The sequence below is a fragment of the Cygnus atratus genome, chromosome 5 (genome assembly GCF_013377495.2).
Source record: "Cygnus atratus isolate AKBS03 ecotype Queensland, Australia chromosome 5, CAtr_DNAZoo_HiC_assembly, whole genome shotgun sequence".
In the NCBI taxonomy this organism is placed as follows: Eukaryota; Metazoa; Chordata; class Aves; order Anseriformes; family Anatidae; genus Cygnus; species Cygnus atratus.
In genome coordinates this window covers 17,375,701-17,401,157 of record NC_066366.1, presented here as the reverse complement: position 1 = coordinate 17,401,157, position 25,457 = coordinate 17,375,701, and the positions used below count along the sequence as shown (strand labels likewise).

General features: G+C 37.4%; 1 protein-coding gene across 2 annotated transcripts in view; it reads right to left on the bottom strand.

The window, feature by feature from the left end:
* The window catches only part of SHANK2 (SH3 and multiple ankyrin repeat domains 2), a 307,767-nt gene that overhangs the window by 145,104 nt on the left and 137,206 nt on the right, over window positions 1-25,457 (bottom strand). For both annotated transcript variants that reach the window (XM_035552219.1, XM_035552220.2), the window contains one exon: window positions 8,173-8,248. In XM_035552219.1, the coding sequence (XP_035408112.1) occupies window positions 8,173-8,248 (76 nt within the window). The remainder of the gene's footprint in view (window positions 1-8,172; window positions 8,249-25,457) is intronic.

Genomic DNA, 25,457 nt, shown 5'->3' with positions numbered 1-25,457 from the left:
GTATAAGGTACAGGTTTAAGTCAAAGCAGTCTATCAGAGGCTGAAGCACAGGTGAACACCAACACTAGCTTGCTTGCTCTTTAGCAGGTCCCTCATTTTAAATTGGGTGGAAGCAGAGCCCACAAAGAAATACAACTCCAGAACATCAATTTTGTCCTAAGACAAAGCAAGACATCCTCCTTCCATCAACCTTAATGTTTTTCACAATGGAAGAACTTTACAGTGACCCCGTTCTGACTTCCTGATAGCTTCTTTTCTTTCTTTTTTTTTTTTTTTTTTTTTTTTTTGAACAGGAAAAAATGACGTGTTGCCTGCCAGTCACCCTTAGAATTTGCCAGGTAGAACAAATTTACCAAAGACAACAAATGTTTGCGAACTCTGGCTGGAGGGAGGAAGAAAAGTGATTTAAATTTTTGCTCCCTCTGGAGGAAAGCCCAGAGTACAAGCTCAACTGCTATTTGTTCCTCTTGGCCTGCCAAAACTTAAAAATGCATCACTTACAATCAGGCACCATATGTCAGCTTTTGCTCATCTAGTGACTAGGTGAGAGTAAGGCAGCCAGAGGTGTAACAGGGCAGGGAACTAAAGGTCACACAGAGGAAGCTAAGTCATCACAGTGGAGGCTGGGACACACAACTGTAAAACAGTAATTGTTAGAAACTTATTCATTCTAATTTTCTCAGAAAACCAAACATTTTATCTCCTGTTTTCTTCTACTCTATCCTTGCATTTAATTATGTGGCTCCTGCTTCTAAGTAACCTGGTATCACACCCTCACAATCTTTTCTTGCGTCTTCACCTTCTGGAATTTCCACTCCTTTTCCCTATTTATTTTTTTATTTATTTTTACTTCTCTCTTACTTTAACTCAGAAAACTTTATTCCTCCCCATGCGGAGGACATAGGCGATAGGCTGCTATAGGCTGCTTTCAGTTCCATCACCTGAATCTGTCCTGTCCTCCAGCAGCCTGCAGGAGGAGTGACAGAGAAAATATTCTGAACTTGAGTGCATCAATGGCTCTGCAGGAAATGGCCCATGTACCCAATCAAGGCCTTGAGAAATTGGATCTTCTGTACCTATAGTTACACTGTTTAGATTTTAAAATTGTGAAGAATTATACACTTTTCTTCAATGTTGCTCTTGGAAACTGTTTTCCTTTAAAACTCTTTCCTTTAAAACACTTTACCTCTAAAAAATTACCCCTTCTAGCCCAGAAAATGTCTCAAAAATTTTAATTACTAGTTGCAAAATTATTAGTTGCTAAAAGCAGGATCTTCCTGAAGTGCTTTAAAAAACTTTACTATTAAGATAGTAAACAACTTAAAAATGCACTTACCAGTTCACGGAAACTCCCACCACTCACCGTGGAGTATTGTGTCTTACTGTAATTGCATTAGACTTTAATATGCATCTTCATGCAATTACAGCGCAGATTTGAACAAAGAGATACTACAGTTCAGATACATACATACATGCCCTCTTTACCTACTATTTTAGCAACTACTTTAAATATTATCTGTAGTCACCAACATAAAAAGCTCAGTCATGGCAGCATACAACAGCAGGGGAGCCAAAGTGCAAAGTTGTTTATTAGCAAGTCAGATAATTTGCATTAGAAATTAAGTAATAGTAAATGAAAGACTTCACATTTTGTATCTCTGCCTGTTTCACAAAATGCTACAATGACTTAATTATTGCTTAAACATATATTTAAATTCCAAAATTGAATTAAATTACATTCTTCAAGTTGATGAGGCACAAAGTATTAAAAATGAGCTGCCCTTGTCTTTCTACCACACATTAATAAAGAAGTTCAGCACAACCAGACTATTATACTCAAAGTAAGGAAACTAATTCAGTACAGGCATCAGGCAAGCCCCTCAAATATCTTTAGAAATAAAAGAACAGTTAACACCAGAAAAAAACATTTTACACTTTTCGCATTTCACAATTTGGTTAGTGCTACTTGTTCCCTATGCCTGAAAAACTCAAGAGCAACCCATGTGCAGAGATTTTATGCCCTCAAAATCTCAGCAAGCATTCAGATGTAAACACATTGCTACATCAGGTGAACACACATTATAACTATAAGCATTTTCAGATATTTTTACCAGCATCTCCTTGACAAAGTTCGAGCCTCATATTAAAAAACAAGCAAACAAAACCCCCCACAATTATTGTTTACTTCTTTCCATCGAAGAAAAGGAAACTAAGGATAATGTTTAAAACCTATGCCAGCACACCGTAAGATTCCTTTCAAGTTACTATCAAAGAGATGAACTGAACAGTACACACTTCACAGAAAACATTAGTACAGCAGAACTGGTACCATCCAACAGAAAAACAGAAGAAGCCAGTTATGTCAATACAGAATCCCTTTGTCTGGGTAACGACATTGCTATCAGAGTCTCCCTCAGACTCTTCAGGCCTAGGGGGAACCAACGTGAAAATGTGGCCAGCAGAATACAAAAAAATAACAAAAGCTCTTAAACATTCCTTCAATTTTGGTAAAGACCCATTTGCCAGTATTTAACAGATTGCTGCCGAAAGCTGCACACAAGCAAGCAGCCCTCAGCAAGTACATCTGCTCGATTCCCCGCCCCACAGGAACGGTACCACTGCTGAGCCACAAGCAGGAAAAGGTCCCTTCACTTCCTCTCTGGTGCCAAAGACCTCGTGACTTGCAAGGACCAGAGGTCTTCAAAAGGTTTCCATTCATTTTAAATGTATATTTATCTATAAAATCATCAATAATTGCATTTTTTCCACGAGTAAGACAATACTTATATCTAAAATTTCCACATGAAGCCAAATATCAAACCAGATCAAAGGATTTCAGCATCAAATTGAGAGCTTCTTCTAAAAAACCCCACAGTGTAATTATTTTGTGTCACGCCTGATGTTTAAAGTATTAATACAGCTGCAATTACATCACAACTTTGGGATGAGGACTGAGATATTCAACAGGTAGATTCTCCAGGTTGAAAAATAAAAATATAAGAAGCACTACACAGCATGCAGAGTTCCTGGGCAGCCAGCTTCAGATGCGCCAAGGAGGCTCTCAGAGCTGTCTGGGATTAAAGCTTGCAAAGCTCTACCTGACACTGCAGGTGACAACATCAACGGAGAAACCGTGGGATGCACAACTGAGAAGAATATCTCTTTTTTCTTGTGTGTTTATGAATCAATTGGCTTTTAAGGAGTTGCTTCCATCAGCTTCTAATGCTCATGAGACATGCATGCTGCCACTGGACTCCAAGTAGGGACATTAGGGTAATGAATTAAACTTTTAATTAAGCTTGCTTACACATACCTCCCAGACTACACAATCAAATTTTCCTTTTTTTCTTCATCCAGAAAAATAGAACAAAAACCAGAAAGCAAATCAATTCAGTCCCCTCATTAACTTTGTGGCAACCAACCTTTGAAAAGGTTATTTATTATTACATCCTCTCACATGTGCTTCCTAAAGTGCTGTAGCCAAAGGAGGTCATGAAAAGGCACCAAGGAAACTTCTCCCGTGCGGTGACTAGTACCAGTTAAAGTGGTTAGTTACAAAAAAAAGATGTGAATGTCAATTGGACTGTGAAGAAAGAGAAAGTACAGAAAGGCAGGGAACCTTACATTTATACCATATACTTCATAACTGTATTGAAGCTGGCAGTTCAAAAGTCATTCCTACTGATCTGCTGTTTCACTATTCTGCTGGGGGTGGCAGGCAGATGATGCAATTAATGCAGTAGTAAAGTTTCCACATCTGTGTTCTAAATTTTCCAAATCCACAAAGGCAACCAGATTAAGTTTTCCACCAAATTAAGTTTACAATCTTTACATGCTACTGAAATTGTTCATACTATTTATGTCTGTAGAGTATTAAAACTAAGTTACTTTATCACCAGTCACATCCTTTAAAAAGGTGCCAATATTTTACATTTGAAATTGAATAATTAATTAATCTTACACATTTTAATTTGATAACTTAGATTTGCCTTCCCTCTGATTTTCCTGATTGAAAAACTCCCTATTCTATCCTGACAGAATTAATTCCCTCACTGCAGGTTAAATAGCAGACAAAAATTGTGATTTGTAAAGGTCTGTATCAATTTTATTTATTTATTTATTTAAATTCAACGTTTATTCTATGCCTTAGTATTAATTTCTCTTATTAAATGAATTCAACTGTGATGAAACAAGACTTCATGAAAGAATTGATTTGAGGCCTACAAATAATTTTATTGGCATTAAAGGTAGTTCTGAATTTTAACTAGACCTCTGATGAATACTTACAGAACTTTGGAAGCTTCCCCTTTGCTAGTGCACAATATTGCCCACCCAGCCTAGATAAGACAGACTGAAACAACCATTTTTCCAAACAGGACTCAGTAGGTTCCCTCTTACCCTCAGCTCTCAAAAGCAATGTCCCACGGTTGTCGGGACTGCTGCTTACCACAGACACAGGGAAGACACAAAACTCCAGGGACGTGTCAGGGCAGTGTTGTCTTGTCTCATTTTACCTCCCTGCACCTGTGTTGGTGCATCTGCTCTTTGCCTGTGCAAGCTTTCTGCTCCTGTCTGGGGCCATAAGGCATGTCACAAAGTAGAGCCTTGGGCCACAGTATTTCCTGGGGTCTGACACCGTGCTCCAGCCACTGCAGGCATGGGGCTGCCTGCAAGCTCCATCTGGCAAGGCAGAAGGAAGCTTTGGCCATCCAATTTTTCAGCTCAGCCTCCAGAGCTGCAACATGAGATGAATGTCTGGAGATATGTATTTACCCTCATTTGTCCAATAAGAACTCCTGCTAACATAAGACTTTACGCTCTCCCATGTCCGCAATTGCAACAAAGCCTATCCTTCCCTTCAGTGTTTGTCTCTCTGCATAAGATTAAAGGAAACTGATTGCAAGGAATTAGTTCTCAAAAGTTTCTAATAAAACAGTAAAGAAATCCCTGTAAAGAAATGGTAGCAGAAGCAGCGCATGACAGCTGCAAGAGACATCACTTTTGCATAACAGAATTAATGCATCCCATCAGCATTTAAACCAGCTAATACATTAGACTTGATAGTTTCAAATATTATATTTGTATGATATTTAATGGTTATTTGTACTGGCAAGGAAGTCTCACTGCCTTTCTACATGTTAGTAAGCATACTATCCATTTTCCTGAAGCATTAATGTATGGATAACTCATTTCTTATGCAAAGCTGAAATAGGATTTAATGAACCTCCATTACTCAAGCTGCACATTTTCCTAAAGATGAAAAATGCCATGTACAATGTATTTTCCTGCATGTGAATAAGCCCATTAATATAGATTTCTGAACAGTATTTCTGCTCAGCAATTTTTGCCTTCCTTGGAGCAGGAAGGAGAAAGGGAGGGGAGCAGACACTTCCCCTTACTCCCCCACATCATCTCTGGAAATGAATTGAGTCAGATTTGTTAATACTTCGGTTTCAAAGCTCTTAGTACATAAGCACAATCACCTTCTAACAAATGTTTATTAAATCTTAGCTGCAAGCAGTTGTATCATTTTTACTGTATTCTTCCCCTTACTTTGATAGAAAACCATAACAGAAAAAGTAATCAAAGCAACACACAAATTTGGAAATATTGAGTATTGTTAGTTTGACATCACGTTTGCCTCTTTTAACAATTTCCTTCCCTGAAGAAGCCCATCCTAGAAATTAAATGTACTCTACATACTAACAAGACATACTAAGCTCCTGTCATACTTAAATACAAATTCTTTTTCTTTACCAGCAATATGTAAGCACCAGTAAAATTACCATTTAGATGTACAAAAAGCTGATCTGCAGCCTCAGTCAAGTATCTGAAACTCAACTTCATATGCTACTGCAGTTTTAAGAAAGCAAGTCCTCATACTCTATTTTATTTAGAATAAAAAGTATCAGAACAGAGTTTTGCTAAAAGGTGTGTTGTAAAGGATGAAGAAGGAAGTTTACCTTTCATCATGGTATATGTTCTCTGTAAACATGTCATTACAGCAAGTTTTTGTAAGTGCCTCGGAGAAAACTTATTTCTGTTCCAGCAAATTACTAGGTTTGGAAACTCAGTCACCAAAAATATTTTTTAGTTTTGCTTGTATTATTTTTACAGGTCTTGTAGAGAAAAATGTTATGAGAGTCTACCTTTCAACTGTATTTCTTGGAATTTCCCATTAATTCTACCTTCTCTCCTACCCTTCCCTTTCAATTCCTACTTGTACTGCTGGACCGTCATTATTACCCTTCTAAATGGGTCCACTGGGATTCAGGTTCTCTGTGGAAATTAGTTTTCTCCAAAATCTTGCTTTACTCAGAAGCTGACAGGAGGAATCTGTTGCTTTCCCTCATACTTCTCAGACAATTAATAGATACTGTTGACAGAATCAGGAACAATTGTAGATATACTTCATACCTAATTTCTCAATAATTAAGGAGTATAAAAACTTTCATTTTATTTGATAAACTTTCCTGCTCAACTGTCATCTGAATCACGCAGTGTAAATTTTTGAGAGCTTTGCTGTTGCATTGCACAAACACAGTACCTTAATGGTAAATAATCAATCAAACAAACAAACAAACAAAAAACCAAACAAAACACAACAATAAAAACAAAAAAATGGTTTCAATAGAGCTGACATTTTCAAATGAAAACATCTTTTGTTAGAAAGCAGGACTATTTGGTATCTCTGAGGTAACATAATGTGACTATAGCTTCTAGCATTACTGAAACAACTCTATCCATTAACGTTGAAATATAGAGACAAGGCTACAGTGCTTATAGAATAATGATCAAAAAATCTTGCAAAAAGCCAACTCCACTCCCTGGAAATGTAACTAGTAATCAGTTAACTTGCTTTGCAGAACAGTTATGTGTTTCATAGTAGAGACTAAGAGCTTCTTTTGGCAACTTTATCATTATTAGACTACGTAGTCAATCATATCATTGTCCAGCTGTGCAAAGCTCTGGTGACTTGGCTGACCATGGCAGGGCAGTATCCACGATGTTGAAATGGCACTTCTCTTCTCCCACGTCACAGTAACAAGAACTGATGCCTACAGCACACTGTATACTGAACAGGAATATCAGACCCTCCAAAACGGGATGATTGTAGCCAACCCACCATCTGCTGCCTCCTCCCACTGTGTCACCAAAGCTTCCCTCTGCATCCAACATTGCAATAATCCTTCAAATTACAACTCAGTGGGACTGCAGATTTATGTATTTTTCAAATATTTACAGGCAGTAAGCAGCAGACAACCAGCAGGCACTCTGCCTTTCAGAGTTTTGCACACCAACCAGAAGGAACAGGAAAGGATGTCTTGGCTATCCAAACTACTTCAGCTGACTTGAACTCCATCCTCCTGCCCCAAATTGCATACAAACTATGCATAACCCTCAGAACAAAGATTAAGACCACATAATAAAAACAACTGTTACTACATTCTTTTTTTTTTTTTCCCTTGAAATAGATAGCGCCACATGAAATTCTGCCATCATTGCTTTACAAATTTCAGAGCTCTTCACCTACAAAAAAGGTGTTTTTCTTGAAAAGCTGTAATTAGACAGTCAGGAGAAAAGTGTAAGAGATTCCAATATGCCACCACAGTTTTCTCAAGAGGACACCAACAACTAACTGACATTCTGCATGTCAAAAATCATCCTTCCTATCAGAAGCTAGCTGTACATCCAGTGTAGTGGGAGAAGAACCTGCTTAAAAATCATGAATACTCAGGATCTAAGATATCATTCAAAACAACAAATTGCAAAATTTTATTTTGTTTTTCTTATCATCAGGTATGATTCTGCAAACAGATACAGAAGGCCAGGTCTTGTGAAATACCCAGCTTAAGTGGTCATTGACTGTGTAAGCAGCTGGAACATACAGCTTCTGTGAAATGCTGATCTCTCTCACTACTCATGAAAACATAACAGTGATACTCATTATTTCTTTGCTGTTCCCTATCTTTGTATACCTATCCCATATGAAAGGGTAAACTGCGATAAAAAAAAAAAAAAAAACAATTTAGATGTAGAACAATATCTTAGAAGCTCAGTTTAGTCATCCATTTCCCTCTTTCCCTCAAAAGTCTAAAACAAAAGTAACAATTAAATAAAATCCAGAAAGGTTTTGTAAACAGATTGCAACCAAAAAGAAAAAAATCTTACCTTGAAGCATCAAAGCTGTCATAGGATCCAACTGTGTAGTGTCTAAACAGCTTCTTTGTTCTATCTGATCGTGTTTCTGCACAAAGAAAAGGGAACATTTAACAATACTCGTGTGCTTTTTAATCAAGCACTGCTTTCATTTGCAATTTCAAGATTAATTTTCTGCTATACATCAATAAAGAAAACTTATAGTATTTATAGCGAATTAACATGGTCTCAAGGAGTTTTGAAATTTTTTTTACTTTGGAGTTGAGGTATTCTTTTAACATATCACACGCATCAAATAAGCAGGGAGAACCTGTAGATCATGTAGCATTTCATTTCTAAGTTTGAACGTTCCAACCCCATTCTCAGAGACAACTTCCTTGGACTAAGAGGCAAAATACAAGAAAGAAACAAGAAAAATAAGCAACACATTTTGGAAAGGTTGGAAACAGCCAAAAAATCCAAACCAGTATTGTTGTTGTTATTGTTGTTTAAATATACACATGCAACACAGAAAACAAAAGCTTTTTCAGCCATTTTATTTGGCATATAGAGAAGGGGGTAGGGGGAAAATTAGGCACCCACAATCATTGCCATCAATCAAATCTCACAAGAAATAGTGCTATAAAACATGTACTACAATTATGTAGCAAAAGGAAACAATCCAACAAACTGTGGAACAGGGGGTGAAGCAAAAAAAAAAAAGAAACAAACCCTTTATTTGGGAAACAAGATGATCAAAAGAAAAAGATACAACAACAAATTCACCAAAAAGGCATTTAAAACCTTGAGTATATTAGAATTTGATATTTATGCCTTTTACTAAGGGGAAAAAATCAAAACACCAAAAAAATCCCACATCATCCCACTGAAGCAGCTCCCACATCCTGTGGCTATCAATTTATTATGACCACGAAATTTATGTTCACGAGTATTTCTACAATCAGATTCACCAACAGTCATACCGGTTTAATATGGGTATAACAGTTCAGTTTAGAACAGTATCTACAGAATGACAAACAGAGCTAAACATCTCTCTTCCTTGGAAATATGCTCTCTTATTGATTTGAATGGGTATCTAGAAGAGCACCAATTCATCAAGCATATGGGAAAGATACAGATATTACTCCAGTATTCATTTGCTTCAGTTTTCACAGCAAAGAGCATAATCTTAAAGGCTTGCTCTGAAAGGCTACCACAAAGTACATATATAAATTACACCTTTAGGGAAGGACAAATATATTGTACAGGAGGTAGGTAATTCATTGTCATGTTCTTCTTCAGATGACAGGAAAACATACAAATTTACTTCCAATAGAGGCATTCATACAGAATAAAACTTACGCCAAAAAAAAAAAAAAAAAAGAGAGAGAGAGCAAGGAACATTATTTTCAGTAGGTTTATGTATTACAAAACTTATTATTCAAAAAGTATTGATTTTCTGAGTCTTACTCAACCTTTACCACAATAATATTTTAGGGTATTCATTTTCCTCAGAAGCGTATCTTTAGTATGATCCCTTTGTCTCTGGCTTCGTCTTTCAAGGGAAGATAGTTACACTGAAACTGTGGGTTTTGAGGCAGGAAAAAGTTTGGTCTAAATACAGGTTGGACTTCAAATGCCATCAAATTGTTAGCCTAACAGACATCAAAGAGCAAATTGAAAAGTTTCTGATTTAGCTTGTGCCCATGAAATTCTCATCTGCATGGCCCAGGATTTTTTCATTTAAGGCCATCCTTGCTCCATCGAAACAGATTTTATTAGTTCTCCAAGCTAGACAAAGCCCTCAAGGTATACCATCTCTATGTCACAACTTTTAAGATCTTAAACGTTGCTACTCTGAGATTTAATGTCAGATGACCAAGTGCTAGTCTGCAGAGTGAAAAAATAATACATCAGTGCAGGATGACAGGCTTTAAATACAGTCAAGAAGCACAGTGCAGAAGTAAGGAAGCAGACTTTGTGAAAAAAGGAGTTGACAAAAAGTATCTCTTGTTGCTTTAACCATTACAGCTGACTCAAACTGGATTGTGGGACTTCAGCATGTTCCAAGCTGGAGACATAAATACAAGTACACATTCAGAGGAATTATGGCTGGAAATATAGATGCAGGTTGCAGCTGGCTGACAGAGTAAGCAAGTTACTTCATAGTGGTGTACTTCCAAGATACAAGAGATGCCTCTCAGAAGTACTAAGAAAAAATAGAAATATATACCTTTATACAGATTTTGGGAAGACCAGCCAGCATCCTTCCTACAGGATGACCAAAGAAGGAGAAAATCCCTTATACAATATGAATCCTACTAGACAGTTTTGTTTACATTTATTCTGTCCCTTTGTCATTCACCTACCAGCTGTATTTTCTGCCAGAGACACCTAACATTTTCCCCAGGCTCCAGGTCCTACTGCCCTGACCCACTGCCTTTCTGCAAAAGCCAAGAAGAGAACAGCCTGCAGCAGGACTAACCTAGCACCTACCTAGGTACAAACAAAGCTCACCCAGGCAGCACAGTAGCTGCAGGGCTGGAGGACACCACATTGCCTTTCACAGAGTAAGAGCTGTAAGTGTAGTGAGCAGCAACGGTACCCAAGGCTACATGACAGCTGCTCAAAGAGATCTGGCTTTGAAGTAGCTCACTGTATGGCTGTACCTCTCAATGTGCTCTAAGGGTCCAGTGAATTTTATAGGTCACACTTTCATCACTAAGTTGACAAGGTTAGCTTCAAAATTCAATGACGTGCTGTGACATGAAGGAAAAAGACCTGCATGAATTGCAGCCTATTCCCCATCGAGCAACATTCTTTTTCACATCATCCTAAAAATCAGATTAATATCCAGAGACATGACCAGAAGCCACACAGAAAAACATAAACCTGGAAACCACTTACAGTTTACCACTGACCTATTTTCAGCAGTTGGTTAAAAATAATTAAAAGAACAAGGTATGATGATGAATATTTTGGAGCTCTTAATGCCACTGCTTGAGCCTTAAGGAGCCAGATGTTTCTTCTGCAGAAACTGTTTTCTATAGCATGATATTTCAGTGCTATTAACGAATACAAAGTGGGTGGGAGGAAAGGAAAGACACAGTAAGGCAGATAGCTTTGTTCATCTACTTAGTATTGCAAAGCCAGCACTCTAGCTGCAGCCTGTATCTGCTCCCTGCCTCTCCCACCCCTCTACCTTCCCCCACTTCTTTGTGTGCAATCATATTCACAGGGATTATTTGGGAAACCATTAGCCATACAAATCCCTGAACTCAAGGCTAAGTGGCATGTTTCCCAGGTTGCTGTGTAAGCCCTAGAGTTCTTTAATTACCTTCTTTCCCTAAAGCCTGACTCAGATTCCAGTCTGTCCTATTACACAGCATACACACACCCATAAGGGGAAAGGATTAGGAATTTGTCTTCATAACGAACAGGATATTGAAAAGAAAGAAAGAAAGAAATTAAGAAAGAAAGAAAGAAAGAAAAGAAAGAAAGGAAAGAAAGAAAGAAAGGAAAGAAAGAAAGGAAAGAAAGAAAGGAAAGGAAAGAAAGAAAGGAAAGGAAAGAAAGAAAGGAAAGAAAGAAAGAAAGAAAGGAAAGAAAGAAAGAAAGAAAAAGAAAGAAAGAAGGAAGGAGAAAGAAAGAAAGAAAGGAAAGAAAGAAAGAAAGAAAGAAGGAAGGAGAAAGAAAGAAAGAAAGAAAGAAAGAAAGAAAGAAAAAAAGAAAGAAAGAAAGAAAGAAAAAGAAAGAAAGGAAGGAAGGAAAGGCCATTTTAAGGCTTCTTTTTTTAATTTGACTAAAGAATGCAAAGAACCTGTAAACAATTGTTTAACAAATGTTTTTATGAATTCACAACAGAATTACAAAATAAACAGGTATAATAGCACCAAGAGGTTAGTTTTGGCTTTCAGTGGATTTTTGTGCATTCTTATGTCCCCCCTGTTTTCTAAGGTCATTACTTTTAATCAGAGCTCTTTGGAGCAAGTTAGGACCACCTAAGACTCATATCTCTGTCTATCACCATTGCTGGAGTCTTTACCTGTGGAACCTTTGAAGATTTCTTTTTCAACTTGCTGCAGATTAGAAAGACTAGCAGGAAGACACAGACAAAAAGGTCTAGAAAAACATTTAGCGATGTGTATATTCCTTCGTTGTTACTGAGATGAACATCTGTCACCACAGCCAAAAAGTCATTGCATGAAATTGGATCAGTTCAAAAGTTATTCTAGGAGGATGACCAAAGCACCAGCATTTGCAAAAATGCTCTAGTTTTCTTTACATCATCAGAAAAAAAAAAAAAAAGAAAAAAAAAAGAAAAAAAAAGAAAAAAAAAGGATCATTGGAGTATCATTCAAGATTCCTAGAGAAGCCCCAATTGTAACTCCAACACATTTGTTTCTATTATCTCTAGTTAGCTAGAAGACTCTCTAGAAGACTCTCTCTCTACAGGCCTTCATCATTTCTAGGATACAGTAACAGGACGTGCCTGGGTATGAAGCATAGGGACAAGGTCACAGCTAACAACTCCGTCCTCAAAGTACCACACTGCTGTTCACAGAGTAAAGAGCGTTTTATGCAAAAAGCAAGGCTTTCTCTACAGCTACAGAAAATATCTTCTGTAGGAACACATAGTTACCATAAGTCTCCTGACCTTCTGCTACAAAAAATAAATAAATAAATAAATAAAAGTAATAAACCGCCTATGAGACTTTCTTCACATCAATTAATTACGCCATCTAGGAGCAACCTGAGTCCTGGCATGACAGCCATAGAAGAGTCTACAAGGAACAAAATAATGTGGCTAGTTTTTTCCTGGTCCATTTACCACTGAAGCCAACAGAGTTGCAGCAGAAATAAGCCCTTTGCACTGTGCAACAGTGGTAATACAAATAACAAAACCCTAGCTTTTTCTTTATAAGAATCATTTAATGTTGCAGACATCTCAGTCAGTATGCAATGGACTCAAATCCTGACATTCCGAATATAATTTTTAGGGTCAAAGAAAGGTGATCACTGGGAAGATGCAGAAATAAAACAAACATTCTCCTTTTTTTCTTCCATCTCAGGAGGAGTGACAGTTTTCTTCAACTGAGAAGTACACATATGACTTCCCTGCGGCTTCCTGGTGTTAGCCTCATAACTGACCACAGGACTCCAGCAGTGCCTACAGATAGCATTATCAAAAGCTGAATATTGCTGACATGAAAAAGAAGAAATAAAATTTGGACTCTAACCCACACAGATAGATACCTCAATTCTCACTCTGTGTCTTTCATGATTAGCACGTAACTCTTGTAAGCACACTACAACAGACGCTGGTACTGTTCTTCATAGCAGCTTGCTTACATACTTGATGTTGGTTAGAAGCGTGAAGAGCTAGGGAAAGAAATCCCAAAGCAGCTGCCTTGATTTCTTCTCTCCCCCTGCGGCTCCTCGCAGGGCGGCTGTGTGTTTCCTAGGAAACTACGCGGGGCTGCGGTGCCGGCGGGCACGCTGCCGGGCCGCTTGCCAGCCCTGCAGGAAGGAAGGGCTTCGAGCCATCGGCACGTGCACGGGCTGACCTGAGGCGTGGAAACGCAACCGCCTCACCTGGTGGGGCATTGGTGCGGCACTGGTGCCAAGTCAGAATCCTTCGTTTTGGTGCTCAGCTGGCCACAGCAAATCGAACAACTTAGCACCATCCAAAAATGTGCAGCTTTTCTTTCTCCTTCCCCAGAAGCACCTTCAAGGGACGCAGAGAGCTGGAGATGCTCTTTGCTAAGAGAGGGCCAGGTACAGCACTCGGCATGCGGCTGACAGAAAGCAGCACCCAGCAGCAGCAAGAGGCTAAGGCTTTCGCTGCGTCCTCTCTTACATCTCCTGGGCAAAAACACTTTCATGGCTATTTATGTTGAGGGTTAGACCAAAAGTTATTCAAAGCTGAGAAAAGAGGTCTGAAATTCTTTGTTACTGCCATGTACACAGACAGTAAATAACGTTAATAGATGTCCACCTGCACTAGCCATTTTCTATACACTTATTTTGCAATAAGATAGTACCATATAGCCTTTCCTAAAATTGACCCAATTATATCACAAAAAATGTTGACCTTGCAAAAAAAAAAAAAAAGTGGAGAAAAAGTATAGGGGATTGAAAATGTCACGGTGGATAGCATTTATGTTTCTGTTCCAATTACTTGCACATTCAAAACATTTGCCATACTAAATGATGCTGAATTAATTCTACTGTAAGAGGAAGCAACATGTGAAATAGGCAGCAGGTTTGTTAGATACCATGTCTCAAAAACAGCTAACATAGTGGACATTCTTGTCCTAAAAGCTCGGTTCAAGCTGTGTTTCCCATTTATTGAATAAACTAAACACATCATTGCTTCAGAAGTCTGTGCTGCTGTGGGATAAACACTACTGTATTATGTGCTGGTCAGAAAAATGCCATTTTATGTGACCAGATTAATGAAAGACAGATCCCATAATTAAAGTAACCCCTTGCTTCACACAAAGGCTAATGACTGCAAATTGTACCCACATTGTTACTATCATCTACAGCACAACTAAAGCTTTGTAAAGCTTAGATTTAGGTCATAATGCAATATATAGAATGTGTGAAACTATGTATTAAGGAAATAAATGTTACATTTCAAAAGCCAAAAGAGTTTTGCATGGAAGAGTCACCCTATTCCTTCCTTTCTGTGTATTGTAAGCACAACTTTCATACTTCTACTCATTTAACACATTGCTAGCTCAGTATGCATTTGCTTTTGAGTAACAAGAGATTTTCTTGATAACAGACACATTAGTAAGTTTGCTCCAGAAGAGAGGAGAGGAGAGGAGAGGAGAGGAGAGGAGAGGAGAGGAGAGGAGAGGAGAGGAGAGGAGAGGAGAGGAGAGGAGAGGAGAGGAGAGGAGAGGAGAGGAGAGGAGAGGAGAGGAGAGGAGAGGAGAGGAGAGGAGAGGAGAGGAGAGGAGAGGAGAGGAGCTCTTATTCATACCACATATGGTAAAGTTTCAGTAATCTTTTCAGCAAAATCTTTTCCTTATTCCCTTTCCTGCTTAGAAAATTGAGATTCATCAAAACAGAGATGTTCCACAAAATTTTGTACAGTAAAATTTTGAAAAGCAGAAGGGTTTTTCAGACCTATAATACAATAGTTTAACAGAATATTTTATATTTCTTTCTTTGAGCATTCATTTGAGATGTAAAAAAAGTTCAGGGATTCTCCTCCAAATCAAGCAGAGCAGGATATCTTTGATTCTGAACATCTATGTAAAAGTGTAAAATTGAAAGATAAATTTGTCTCTAAATTTGAATTTCTCTCTAAATATTTGAACATAGGATCCTTCTTTTTTAAGACCAGAGCTTGGTGCATTGAAGGCATCAGAGAACAAAGCCCCCCAGTGTGCTGTATTTAAAATCTGAACCAGGATTTCCCTCCCTCCTGAATATCAGTATGTGCAGCTTTGAAGCTGGAATGAATAAGGAATTCATATGATTTACATTCAGTGAAAGCAAATAAAGCCTACTCCTGTTGAAGGGGTATTAAAATTCTTGAAATGCAAATCTTCAGGTATGTACCACCCAAGAATTCAGAAGAAACTACAATTGTCTTTTTCATGTCTTTGGAAGTATGAAATAACATTGTTGCTTCATTAGAAGAGGTACATTATCAAAAAAAAAATCTGATGAAAGCATTATAAATGGTAAACTAAAGAAAACCTTTAATTCATAATTCACTTTTTTTAAAGCTTGTTGATTTTTTTAAATCTCAGTATTCAGTTCACGTGGTGTTCTCAGCCAATTTTTCTTTCTGCTGAAGCTGAGAAATAGCAAATCTTACGTGGTATTTGAAGTTTTCAGATTTGAGAATAGGCATAAAAATGTCTCAAGGATGACTCCTTGACTGGAATAGCAAATCCTTGGATGCCCCTGCTTTTTTTTTTTTTCACCCCCCCCAACTCCTTTAAAAAAGAAAGGAAGACTGATGTTGATTCCCTCATGCATCCTCAATGAAAGATTAGCTGTAACGTAGTGAGTTAGCTTACTCAAAAGGATGCTGAAATGGCTGATCAATGTACCGAATCAGCAAGTTTCCTTGCAAGAGAAACCTTAATAACTGAAATATGCAAGTTAGATCCATTGGAGAGGGGGGTTATGGTTAAGAACTGTGGTTTCCCATGTCATTATTTTTCCCTATAATTTATCAAAAAGCTCACTTACACTGAAAAAATAGCGAACAGTTGCTGAAACATTTGCTTCTTATTCTCTTAAACTTAATAAGGCTTACAGAGCTGAATATGGGGAATCACTACTCTTGTAACAAGATCACCAGCTATGTACACAATTCTGTTGCTAAAGTTTAAATCTGACTGGGAACATAACTTCATCTGCTTGTATTTTCATCTTATGAAGAAGCAAAGTTATATGCGCATTAGCGTTGAGGCAAATCTCTGAAGTAGATTTTATTTCAGAACTAGGTCTTCCCTTTGTTATGCAAACTGTTGATAACCCGTTGGGAAACAGGCACAGCAGACGGTGGTTTATTCTTGCATGGCTCTTCCTTTATTTGCAGAATATTTCCAAAATGCTGTAGTGATTGCTTGATCTTTCCCTAAGAAGCTAACCTGGGGCTTTCTGCAGGTCTTCATTCCCTCTGCCCCTCATTTATGACCCATCTGCAGCAGAATAGTTAATCAGCCTACTGCTTGCAGATGCTGCAAGGCATCTTTGTGTCCATGGTCCCAGTTGAAATGGAGGATTAAATTACTCAGTGTCTGGAACAGACACAGACACAGGTCTGGGTGATGTCATCAAAGGAGAGGAGTTGGGAGAGGACATTTTTTTCTCCCTTTCCCCAAGATTTACTAGGTTTTACACACTTTGTTGCTTGTAAAGAGATGGATGTTGACGTGTGCTGATAAGAGACCAAAGAGATTCTAGCAACCAAGCATGGAGTTGATTCATTAGAACATATTTACATTTTTGCTGAAACAGCCCACTTTTATGAAATTAGGTCCAAAATGAATCAACTTAAATGCGTTTTGGTTAATCCTTTATTGTGGATAGTTTTTGTTCTTGATTTCAAATTGCCCTGATCACGTAATAGGGCAACTCGTTTTTTCAATTTAGAAGGAACATAGAAATCTTGGTCTGTTGCCAGCTGGCAATATCATCTGTTGCAAACATTTTACTTATCCTGAAGGTCAGAATGGCTTGTTCAACTACAAAGCTGAGGTGGTGTGATGATCCAATTCTTTGGAACTGATCTGTTGCACCAAAGTTTGTAATCATAACACCTTATTTCATATTTTCCTTCTTCTCTGAAAATATTCTTGTGAATTATTTTAGTGTTCTGACTAATAGCAGCAGCTTAATCCAGAATGATGGCCTGTAACAAAGAGCAGGGGTCGCATGACACTTAGTAGTTTGCTCAACAGTGCAATTTTACTCTTCACACTCAGTGGATGCTAATTTTGCGATCCCTGTCTTCCAATGCTTCTGTACATGCCTTATTTAATGCAAACACTAACTTCAGTATTTCAGTAAATGTCCCTCATTTTAAGTCAAGAATACCTGTCTGTGAGCAGCAGAGGCCATTTGAAGTCCCAAACCAGGACACTGCAAACAGAGACAACAGGCTTATGGGTGTGAAGTGAACAAAGTGAGGACTTTGTGGTGCTCAGTGCTGGTATGTTAACACAATGTTCAATTTACCTGTATTTCTACTTATAGCCCTAAAAAGAAAAAAAAAAAAAAGAAAGGAAAAAGGCAAACAAAAATCAACCTTGCATACATACAGGGAAGAAGCCTTCTTTTTATCCACACCCAAGCTAAAAACCCAAAGAAAAAAATCCTTGAAAAAGATAAATTATAAAGAAAACAAAATCCAAGTAATATTTTAGAATTTGACATCTATCTCATTCATTCATTAATTGCTATGTTTCTCACAGCTACCACCACCCTCTAAACTGGTAGCAGAATTTGTTTACTTCTTCTAAAGAGATAAAATTCTGCAGCTTTAGGCCAAGCCAAAGCCACCTGAAGCTGGATCAGTACGGTCATGATCACCTGTTAGGAAGTGTAAAAATACATTTTTATCAATCATTTTCACACAGTTACAAATATACCACAAGAACCTGAATTTTAACCTAGTAGAAATATTATTTTTTAATATTATTACAGTGTAGCAGATAACTTTCAGTGACTTTGCTTTAGATTTAGAGAGACTACACTAGAAGTTTGTGAAGAAACTCTGCATTGGTTTGTGTGGCAGAAGCTGTGGTCTAGTCTACAGCACACAGGCTATTTCTACCTGAGACATGTTTACAATCACACAAGATAACCAACTGCTTTGAAGAAGGTCATTCTGCACCCTAAGGTGGAAAGAACAGATGGAGAACTATTTTGGGCTGTGTTAGCAAAAACAGTCCCTGAAAAGCCATTCTTCTATTCAATTTTAAATATCATTAATTTTCATGTACAGCAAGTTTCAGCAAGAGTTACTACGGACTTTTATCAACAATGGTGACACAAACATTTCCCTTCAATTTCCTCCCTTGCGGAAGCCTCATTCAAATCCAAAGCCTTGCCAGCTTTATACAGGATCAACGATCTGTCAAATCCTCATACGTCAATAACAGATAACATTTTGAATACATGAGAAGCAGTCATCTGCTGTGCACAAGAGACATGTGAGAAGTTCAAGGAACATCCCAACCATTTTCACCATAACTCTCCTTAACACACACAGTGGTTTCAAACTTGTCTTTTTGACAGCTTTGCAGCCAACTAGCAATTCCAGCTGCATGTAGGCCTCCTCTTCCTGCCATCAAGCAGGTCTCAGACTGCCCTGATAAGCCATCCAGGATGCAAGGAGGGGGTTTTTCATACTTTCTGCTAGATCAGCTCCATGGAGGACTCATTTGCCCAGTTCAGAGGCATACTGGTTTCCCTTTCCTTTAGCAAGAGGCAAAGGAATAGGAATGCTTTGTTTTCTTTCATTCCCCCCTCCTTCAATCTTCTTGGAATATTTCAGACATCCGTAAAAATATCTCAAAAGACAACTTTCTCACTCAGTCCTGCCTATACAGATGGCACCTCTTCTTAGCTCTTTTCCCAAATCTTGCTCAAGCTGCTCAACCTAACATCATAAAAGTATGGTATGACAGGTACTTAAAAGGTTGTAAAATGCAGATGACTTTAAGAACAAGATAACACTAAAGAAAAATCGAGTAAAAGCCAAAATTTCAAGTCTTCATTCAGTATCTTTTTTTTTTCCTCTGCTTTGATTATGTGCTTTCCAGTTTGAATTCCACTGTGGATAAAGGATACCATTACCAAAAACCAACAGACATGCAGAGGAATACTCAGCAACTTTTACTGTAAGGGCCTCAGAATAACTTATAATTTAATATTACGATTTCAGTCAGTGCAAACAAATGGCTCAGATTAGCAGAGCAGAATGTTGCTAAGCAATGTTGTACAGGAGTTTACACAGGCCCAGGGAGGGGAGGATCAGGGTGGAACGAGTTGATGCTGAGATGTGCATGGTTCCCTGCTCAGCAGGAAGAACTCCTTCCTCACCACGCTCCTGAATGCATACAAAAGGCAAAGGTATCACAGCAGCAAAATTATGGAGGAACCCCACATCGTTTTTAAGGAAGATAGAGAACAGAGCATTATGTACTGAACTGCGATAATTTATCAGAAAATATAGATACAGTTATTTACAGATATAATAATAAAAATAATAATGTAATATGCAATATATAGAAAATAAAAGTATAAAAATAATATACAGATACAGCTATAGATGCTTCATATTGATGGTTGTTCAATCTACGTTAAATATCACAAGTCTCGGAGTCAGGCCACAGCTACCACATCTAAAACTGTAATTTGACCATTGGTTTGGAGAAGCTACCTGGGTATTCAAAATAATTACAATGACTGGAATTTAAAAGCAGCAAAATCTGAAAACATTTCTATGTTTGAAAACCTATAAACGGTCCTTTCAACACTCTGAAGACAGATAATAGTAACTGCTTTAAAAGAACACATTCAAAAGTCTACGATCTGTTGCAACCTTAACCACTCCTAAAAATTAGAATAAATTTCTGAGAATTAAGAGAATAAAGTTTTCCTAAGAAGGAATCAAAAATAAGACTACTAAAGAGATATTGTATGTTAGGCAGTGCATATTAAGTATGTACCAGATATTAAGAAAAGCAATATATGACTGTACAAATATATTTTTTTTTAAAGTACCCATATTTTCTAAGCATTTTACTGACTGAGGTCACTAATCTCTCTACATAAAACCTTCCCATTTCCCCCCACCACCACTTCAAAAAAACATCATTCTTCATTACAGCTATACACAATACCTCCAAAATGAACTCTCTTCATAGATCTTGACTTTTCAGCCATTGTTTCTAACCAGCTGACTTGAGTTTTGTATGCTTCTGCATCCTTATGAAGAAAAACATCCCAGACACTTAATCTCAAAATATGCTCTCTGAAATATGTTAAAAAGTTGAAGCTTTTCAAGAAATGTAGGATTTGACAAGTGTTCTAACTTTTTATACAAAATGCTGCTGAAAACAATTCTTATTTTTAAAGAACAGCAACAGAAATCCCAAATCAAGATGACCACAAACAGGAAGTCTTATTTCACACAAGTTACAGGCTGAGACTCCAAGCCCACATCCTTTCAGTTCCACACTGTACCAAGAGATTTTTTTCCCTGATGCAGGTTTCCATGGAAATGCATCAGTCACTAATCTAAATAAGTGCGGGTGAAGGACGCCTGAAAACCTAGAGCAATTACGCATGCCATTAGAGGAAAAGAATATGATTCAACCCAGCTATTAGAAATGTGGCACAGCTATCATTTCTATATATTGTTGTAGTGTTCTAAATACAAAACTGCTTCTCTATTTTTTAAACCCACTCTTTTACTGCCTATAAGAAGGAAAAAAGAAAAAAGCATTAAAAATACCTTTCACGTAACAAGCACACAGTGAAGTCAGACCATATCAATCGCAAAACACAAATGTAGTTAATAACACACATTTATTTTGCAGTGAAAATCCAGTGTATGTGAAAACTTGTTGTTCCATTATGGGTCAAAGACTCTTCACTTTAGTTATTTTGATGAGCAATAGGGAAGTGAATCCTTTGATCTGTATTAAAGATCTAATGATCCTTGAAAAAAAATGATGTAAATATAAAGTCTGATTAATGTGTTACTAAACATGTATTTGTAACCAGGGCATACGTCAGGCATAGGTAGGTCTGTACTTACAAAGATGATTGCAATTCAGCACCCAAATTAACTTTGAGTAGTACACAGCAGTAAGGGCACACATTCTTGTCTGTGTGCGAGTACTTTAGGCTGTATTACACTGCAAATACTGATCCCCTGAGACTCTTTATTGACATTTCACCTCTGCCCCACAGTGTGCACATCTCACCTGGTCCATGTTGCTGGCACACGAGCGGTTTGGTATCCATGTCAGCTAGCTTTCTTGTCCTCCTGCTGCTTTGCACTCAATGCATTCCTACCTCTTATCACACAGGAAAACATCTAATGATCTGCAGCAGAGACTGTGCTGTTGAGTATGAACAAATGCTTTGCCATAAAGGAAGAGAGTCTTTCCAGACTACTTGAACTGTATGACAAAAGAGTTATTTCGCCCCTTCCCTCACTCTTGAAGAATGAACTATTGTAGTACTACTTATAAGTGGAAAAAAATGAGAAGATCCAGTTTTGGGATTCTAAGGACAGTTCTGCAAGTTCTTATAATCTATGCTAGGTTTTACAGAAAATGTCTCCCAAACGGTTGTAATTATATATGAGTGAGGCAAGTGAATAAATAGTGCCGTTTGAAATTTTGAAGCACAGATTTGAGATGCAGCATCTATGCTACATGTATGTATGCCAGGAACGTGCTACTATTAATCCATTTGACAAGTCTACTTGAAATCATTGTCATTTCAGCCAACAAACATTGCAGTTAGACCACAGGCAGTAGGACCTGAGAAGGAAGAAGCACTTTTCTGGAGGAAAAGACCTCTTAAATTTTTAATTGCACTCAAGTCTCTGTTATGTGTAAGTCCTATTTCCAATCCACAACCAAGCAGTCCCCATCTACCCTCAAGTATTTAATACGTATAGTGAAGCAAGCACTCAGGAGGCAAAGAACCAGTTTTTCTTATAAGCTCAGGGTTCTCCTTGCTGACATCGTGCCACCATTGGGAATAACATCTAATTAGTTAAATTTGAATCCATACAATGGAAAAGCCAGAACGGGGGAAATGAAAGACAGCTTAGACTAAGGCTGGCAGAGAAAGCAGCGTGAAACAAGACAGGAACAGCATCAACAGAAAGAACTTGGGAAAAGAATGGGCCTATGGGAAGGAGCGAAGGGCAATGAGACAAACAAGACATGTAAGAGTCTGTCAAGTAGACTGGATCCTGCTCAGGGCCAGGACCTAACCTGGCACTGATTGTTCCAAACCGTACTCATATAGAGTGTAACAGCACACTACTCCTAATCTGCTGTTAACCAAACCACAGAAAAAATATACCTTAGATTTCAAACTCAGCCATTCAGATACTGTCTCTGGCTATCCTATAGGCTCTCCTTTAAGCATTTCAATTTTTAATTACAACTCCTCATCTCCTTTTTTTTTTTTTTTTTTCTTTTTTTTTCCTCTACACAGCATCACTCTCTCATTCTGGCAGTTATGGGAAGATTTACAACTGCAGAATAGTCAAGTCTAATGAATATCAGCAGCAAGTTCATGTCATTTTATATATTTATACTGCACATCCCTGCCATTTTGTTACCCATATAATACAAATACTAGTGCAGTGCAAGGATTTTGTATGCAAACCTGAAAGTATGGGTGGTAACTGTTCTATCTGTGTATTTAAAAGATGTGCTGTTTGAAAGCACGATTACTACACATGGATATTAGTGAATATGTGATTAAGGAAGAGTAAATTTCTAGTCCATCACAAAGCTACTAAGCACAAGCACTTGCATTACTGTAGGCTATAGATGTGCAAACCAGAAAAAGTAAAATACAGTAGTTAAATAATAAACTGAACTGCCAGTGACAGGAACTTGACCTTGGAGGTAATATACAGATAAAGTAATTCACCAGTTAAAAAATAAAATAAACTTCAAGGTATCAGTTACCTACTGATAAGAAATTGGTTAAACGTACCTAAAGGGAGAGCTTGACCTGGACCCAGGTTGATATGAAGCTCACATATGGGGTATTTGCAAAAGCAAGTATAAAAATGGCTCTTGATCTAACAGTTCATCCCTGCACTAGCTGAGTTTCTCAAATGCCAACATGAGAAATGGGAGTAGTAAAATGTGGGGAAAGTACATCTTGTTCCTGTTATTTACTTCTATATCAATATTTTCAAAATCAGTTACTCCTCATTCAGGATACGCCTTTTAAATGGCTGCAGATCAGACACTAAAGCAATGTATTAGAAAAGTGGCAGATAAATTGTCTTTGCTCCTTCTGTTTTCACTTTTTCAGTGACCGTGACTCTTCTGAAGAGGAAGGTAAACACAGATACATGGAAAAATTATACAGAAGTAGTTCATGTATTAGACTAAAAAAAAGTGAATGCATTGTCTGGATGCATAGCAAAATATAGTTCTAACTATCTTTTGTATCTTATATGTGATAACTAACATACATGTTCAATTTCATTGCCCAATTTCAAATTTTGAAAAAAAATAGGGGTCGTGTAAATTAAGAACGCTTGAAAGTCAGCTTGACTACATATTATCCTTTGTTAGCTTTTAGTTTGTTAGCTCCAACACTTGCACTTAAATGTCTTTTCTTCATTTGCTGAAGTCTTCAAGAAAGCAGCAGAAAGTAGGTCTTCCTTCTCAAATGTGACAATCTTTTATCTACATCTCAAGCTAGACCCTTTCAAGTTTCATTTTCTAACTTTTAATCCAATCTAGATTGTGAACTTATTTTAAAGGTGACAGTAAAGTGCTTTTCAAAGTAAAAAATTTAAAACTCTTCTTTGACAGAAGGCATACCCTTTGAAAGTTTTATTTATAACACACTTTGAAACCCTTAGGAATACAATGTCATGAACAGATCACTAGAAAATTACATGGCTTTAAATTGTACACTGAATTAACTGAATAGTTGTTTCTCCTTTTATTGTTCAAAATCCATTCTCACTTAAGTGACAATTCAAGCTAAGAGCATATTATGATACATGGATTTGGAATATCTGAACATGCAATTGTAGGAATATGTACATATTACAAATATATATATGTATATATATCAATCAGCTCAAATACTACCAGTCAGATGATACTTTCTAACTTTAACCAAAGATCATCACAGAAATGATCACTATGAATAGTAAAAGAGAAACTCATTACTGTAGCTCAACATTCATAAAGTCACTATGAGTGTCTAAATCTTCAGGGTATTTCTCCTCAGAATAGCATTGCAATTTGGAGAATTAAGTAAGCACAGGGAGTGTAAACAGCATGCCAAAGATTACCGTGGAAGACAAAGGGAAGGCAATAAACCTCTTTTAAAGTAGTTCAGCTGAAAAAGCGTTCAAGCTTTAAGTCTGTAAGTCTAACAATAAAAATGTACATTTGCTAACTGTTACAGAAATGTCAAAACATATTTTCTAAGATGTCCAAAGGCCAAAAAAGCAGGAATGGCAAAAGACATTTCCAGATGTTTTCTGTAAGTCTAAATGACTAATTCTTGGAAACAAGTAGCAATATGGAAAGGAATTCTCTTAAGACTGATATGTTCCTGAAACTCCATTATGTATCATGCTTAATGCCTATAAACTAATAAGAAAAAACTAATTATGTTGCATCTTTGTACTTATGAGATTTTTAGTTATGAGATTTGTAAAATATTATAACTGAAGAAATCAAATACTCTGGGCATATTAGCCACATAAAAAAAAAAATAATCCTGGAGGCAGACTGACAAGGAGGGGTAGCAAGAGAAGAAAACAGGAATTCAGATACATTACACAGTCAGCAGTTACCAACAACTCTGTATCTATGCATCAGTCGTACTTCAGTAGAGAGCACCAGCAACAGCACATCTCTGTGCACAATCTTTGTTTTATACAATCAGTAACAACAATCCCCACTGAACTTAATGGTTAACTGGAAGAGGACTAATGATCTCGGGGAAGATTCAGCTTTTACACATCTTACTTCTTTACAACTCTAGATATATTAAAATAAAAAAGTCTATGACCAACTGTAGGTTTCAAAATATTCCCT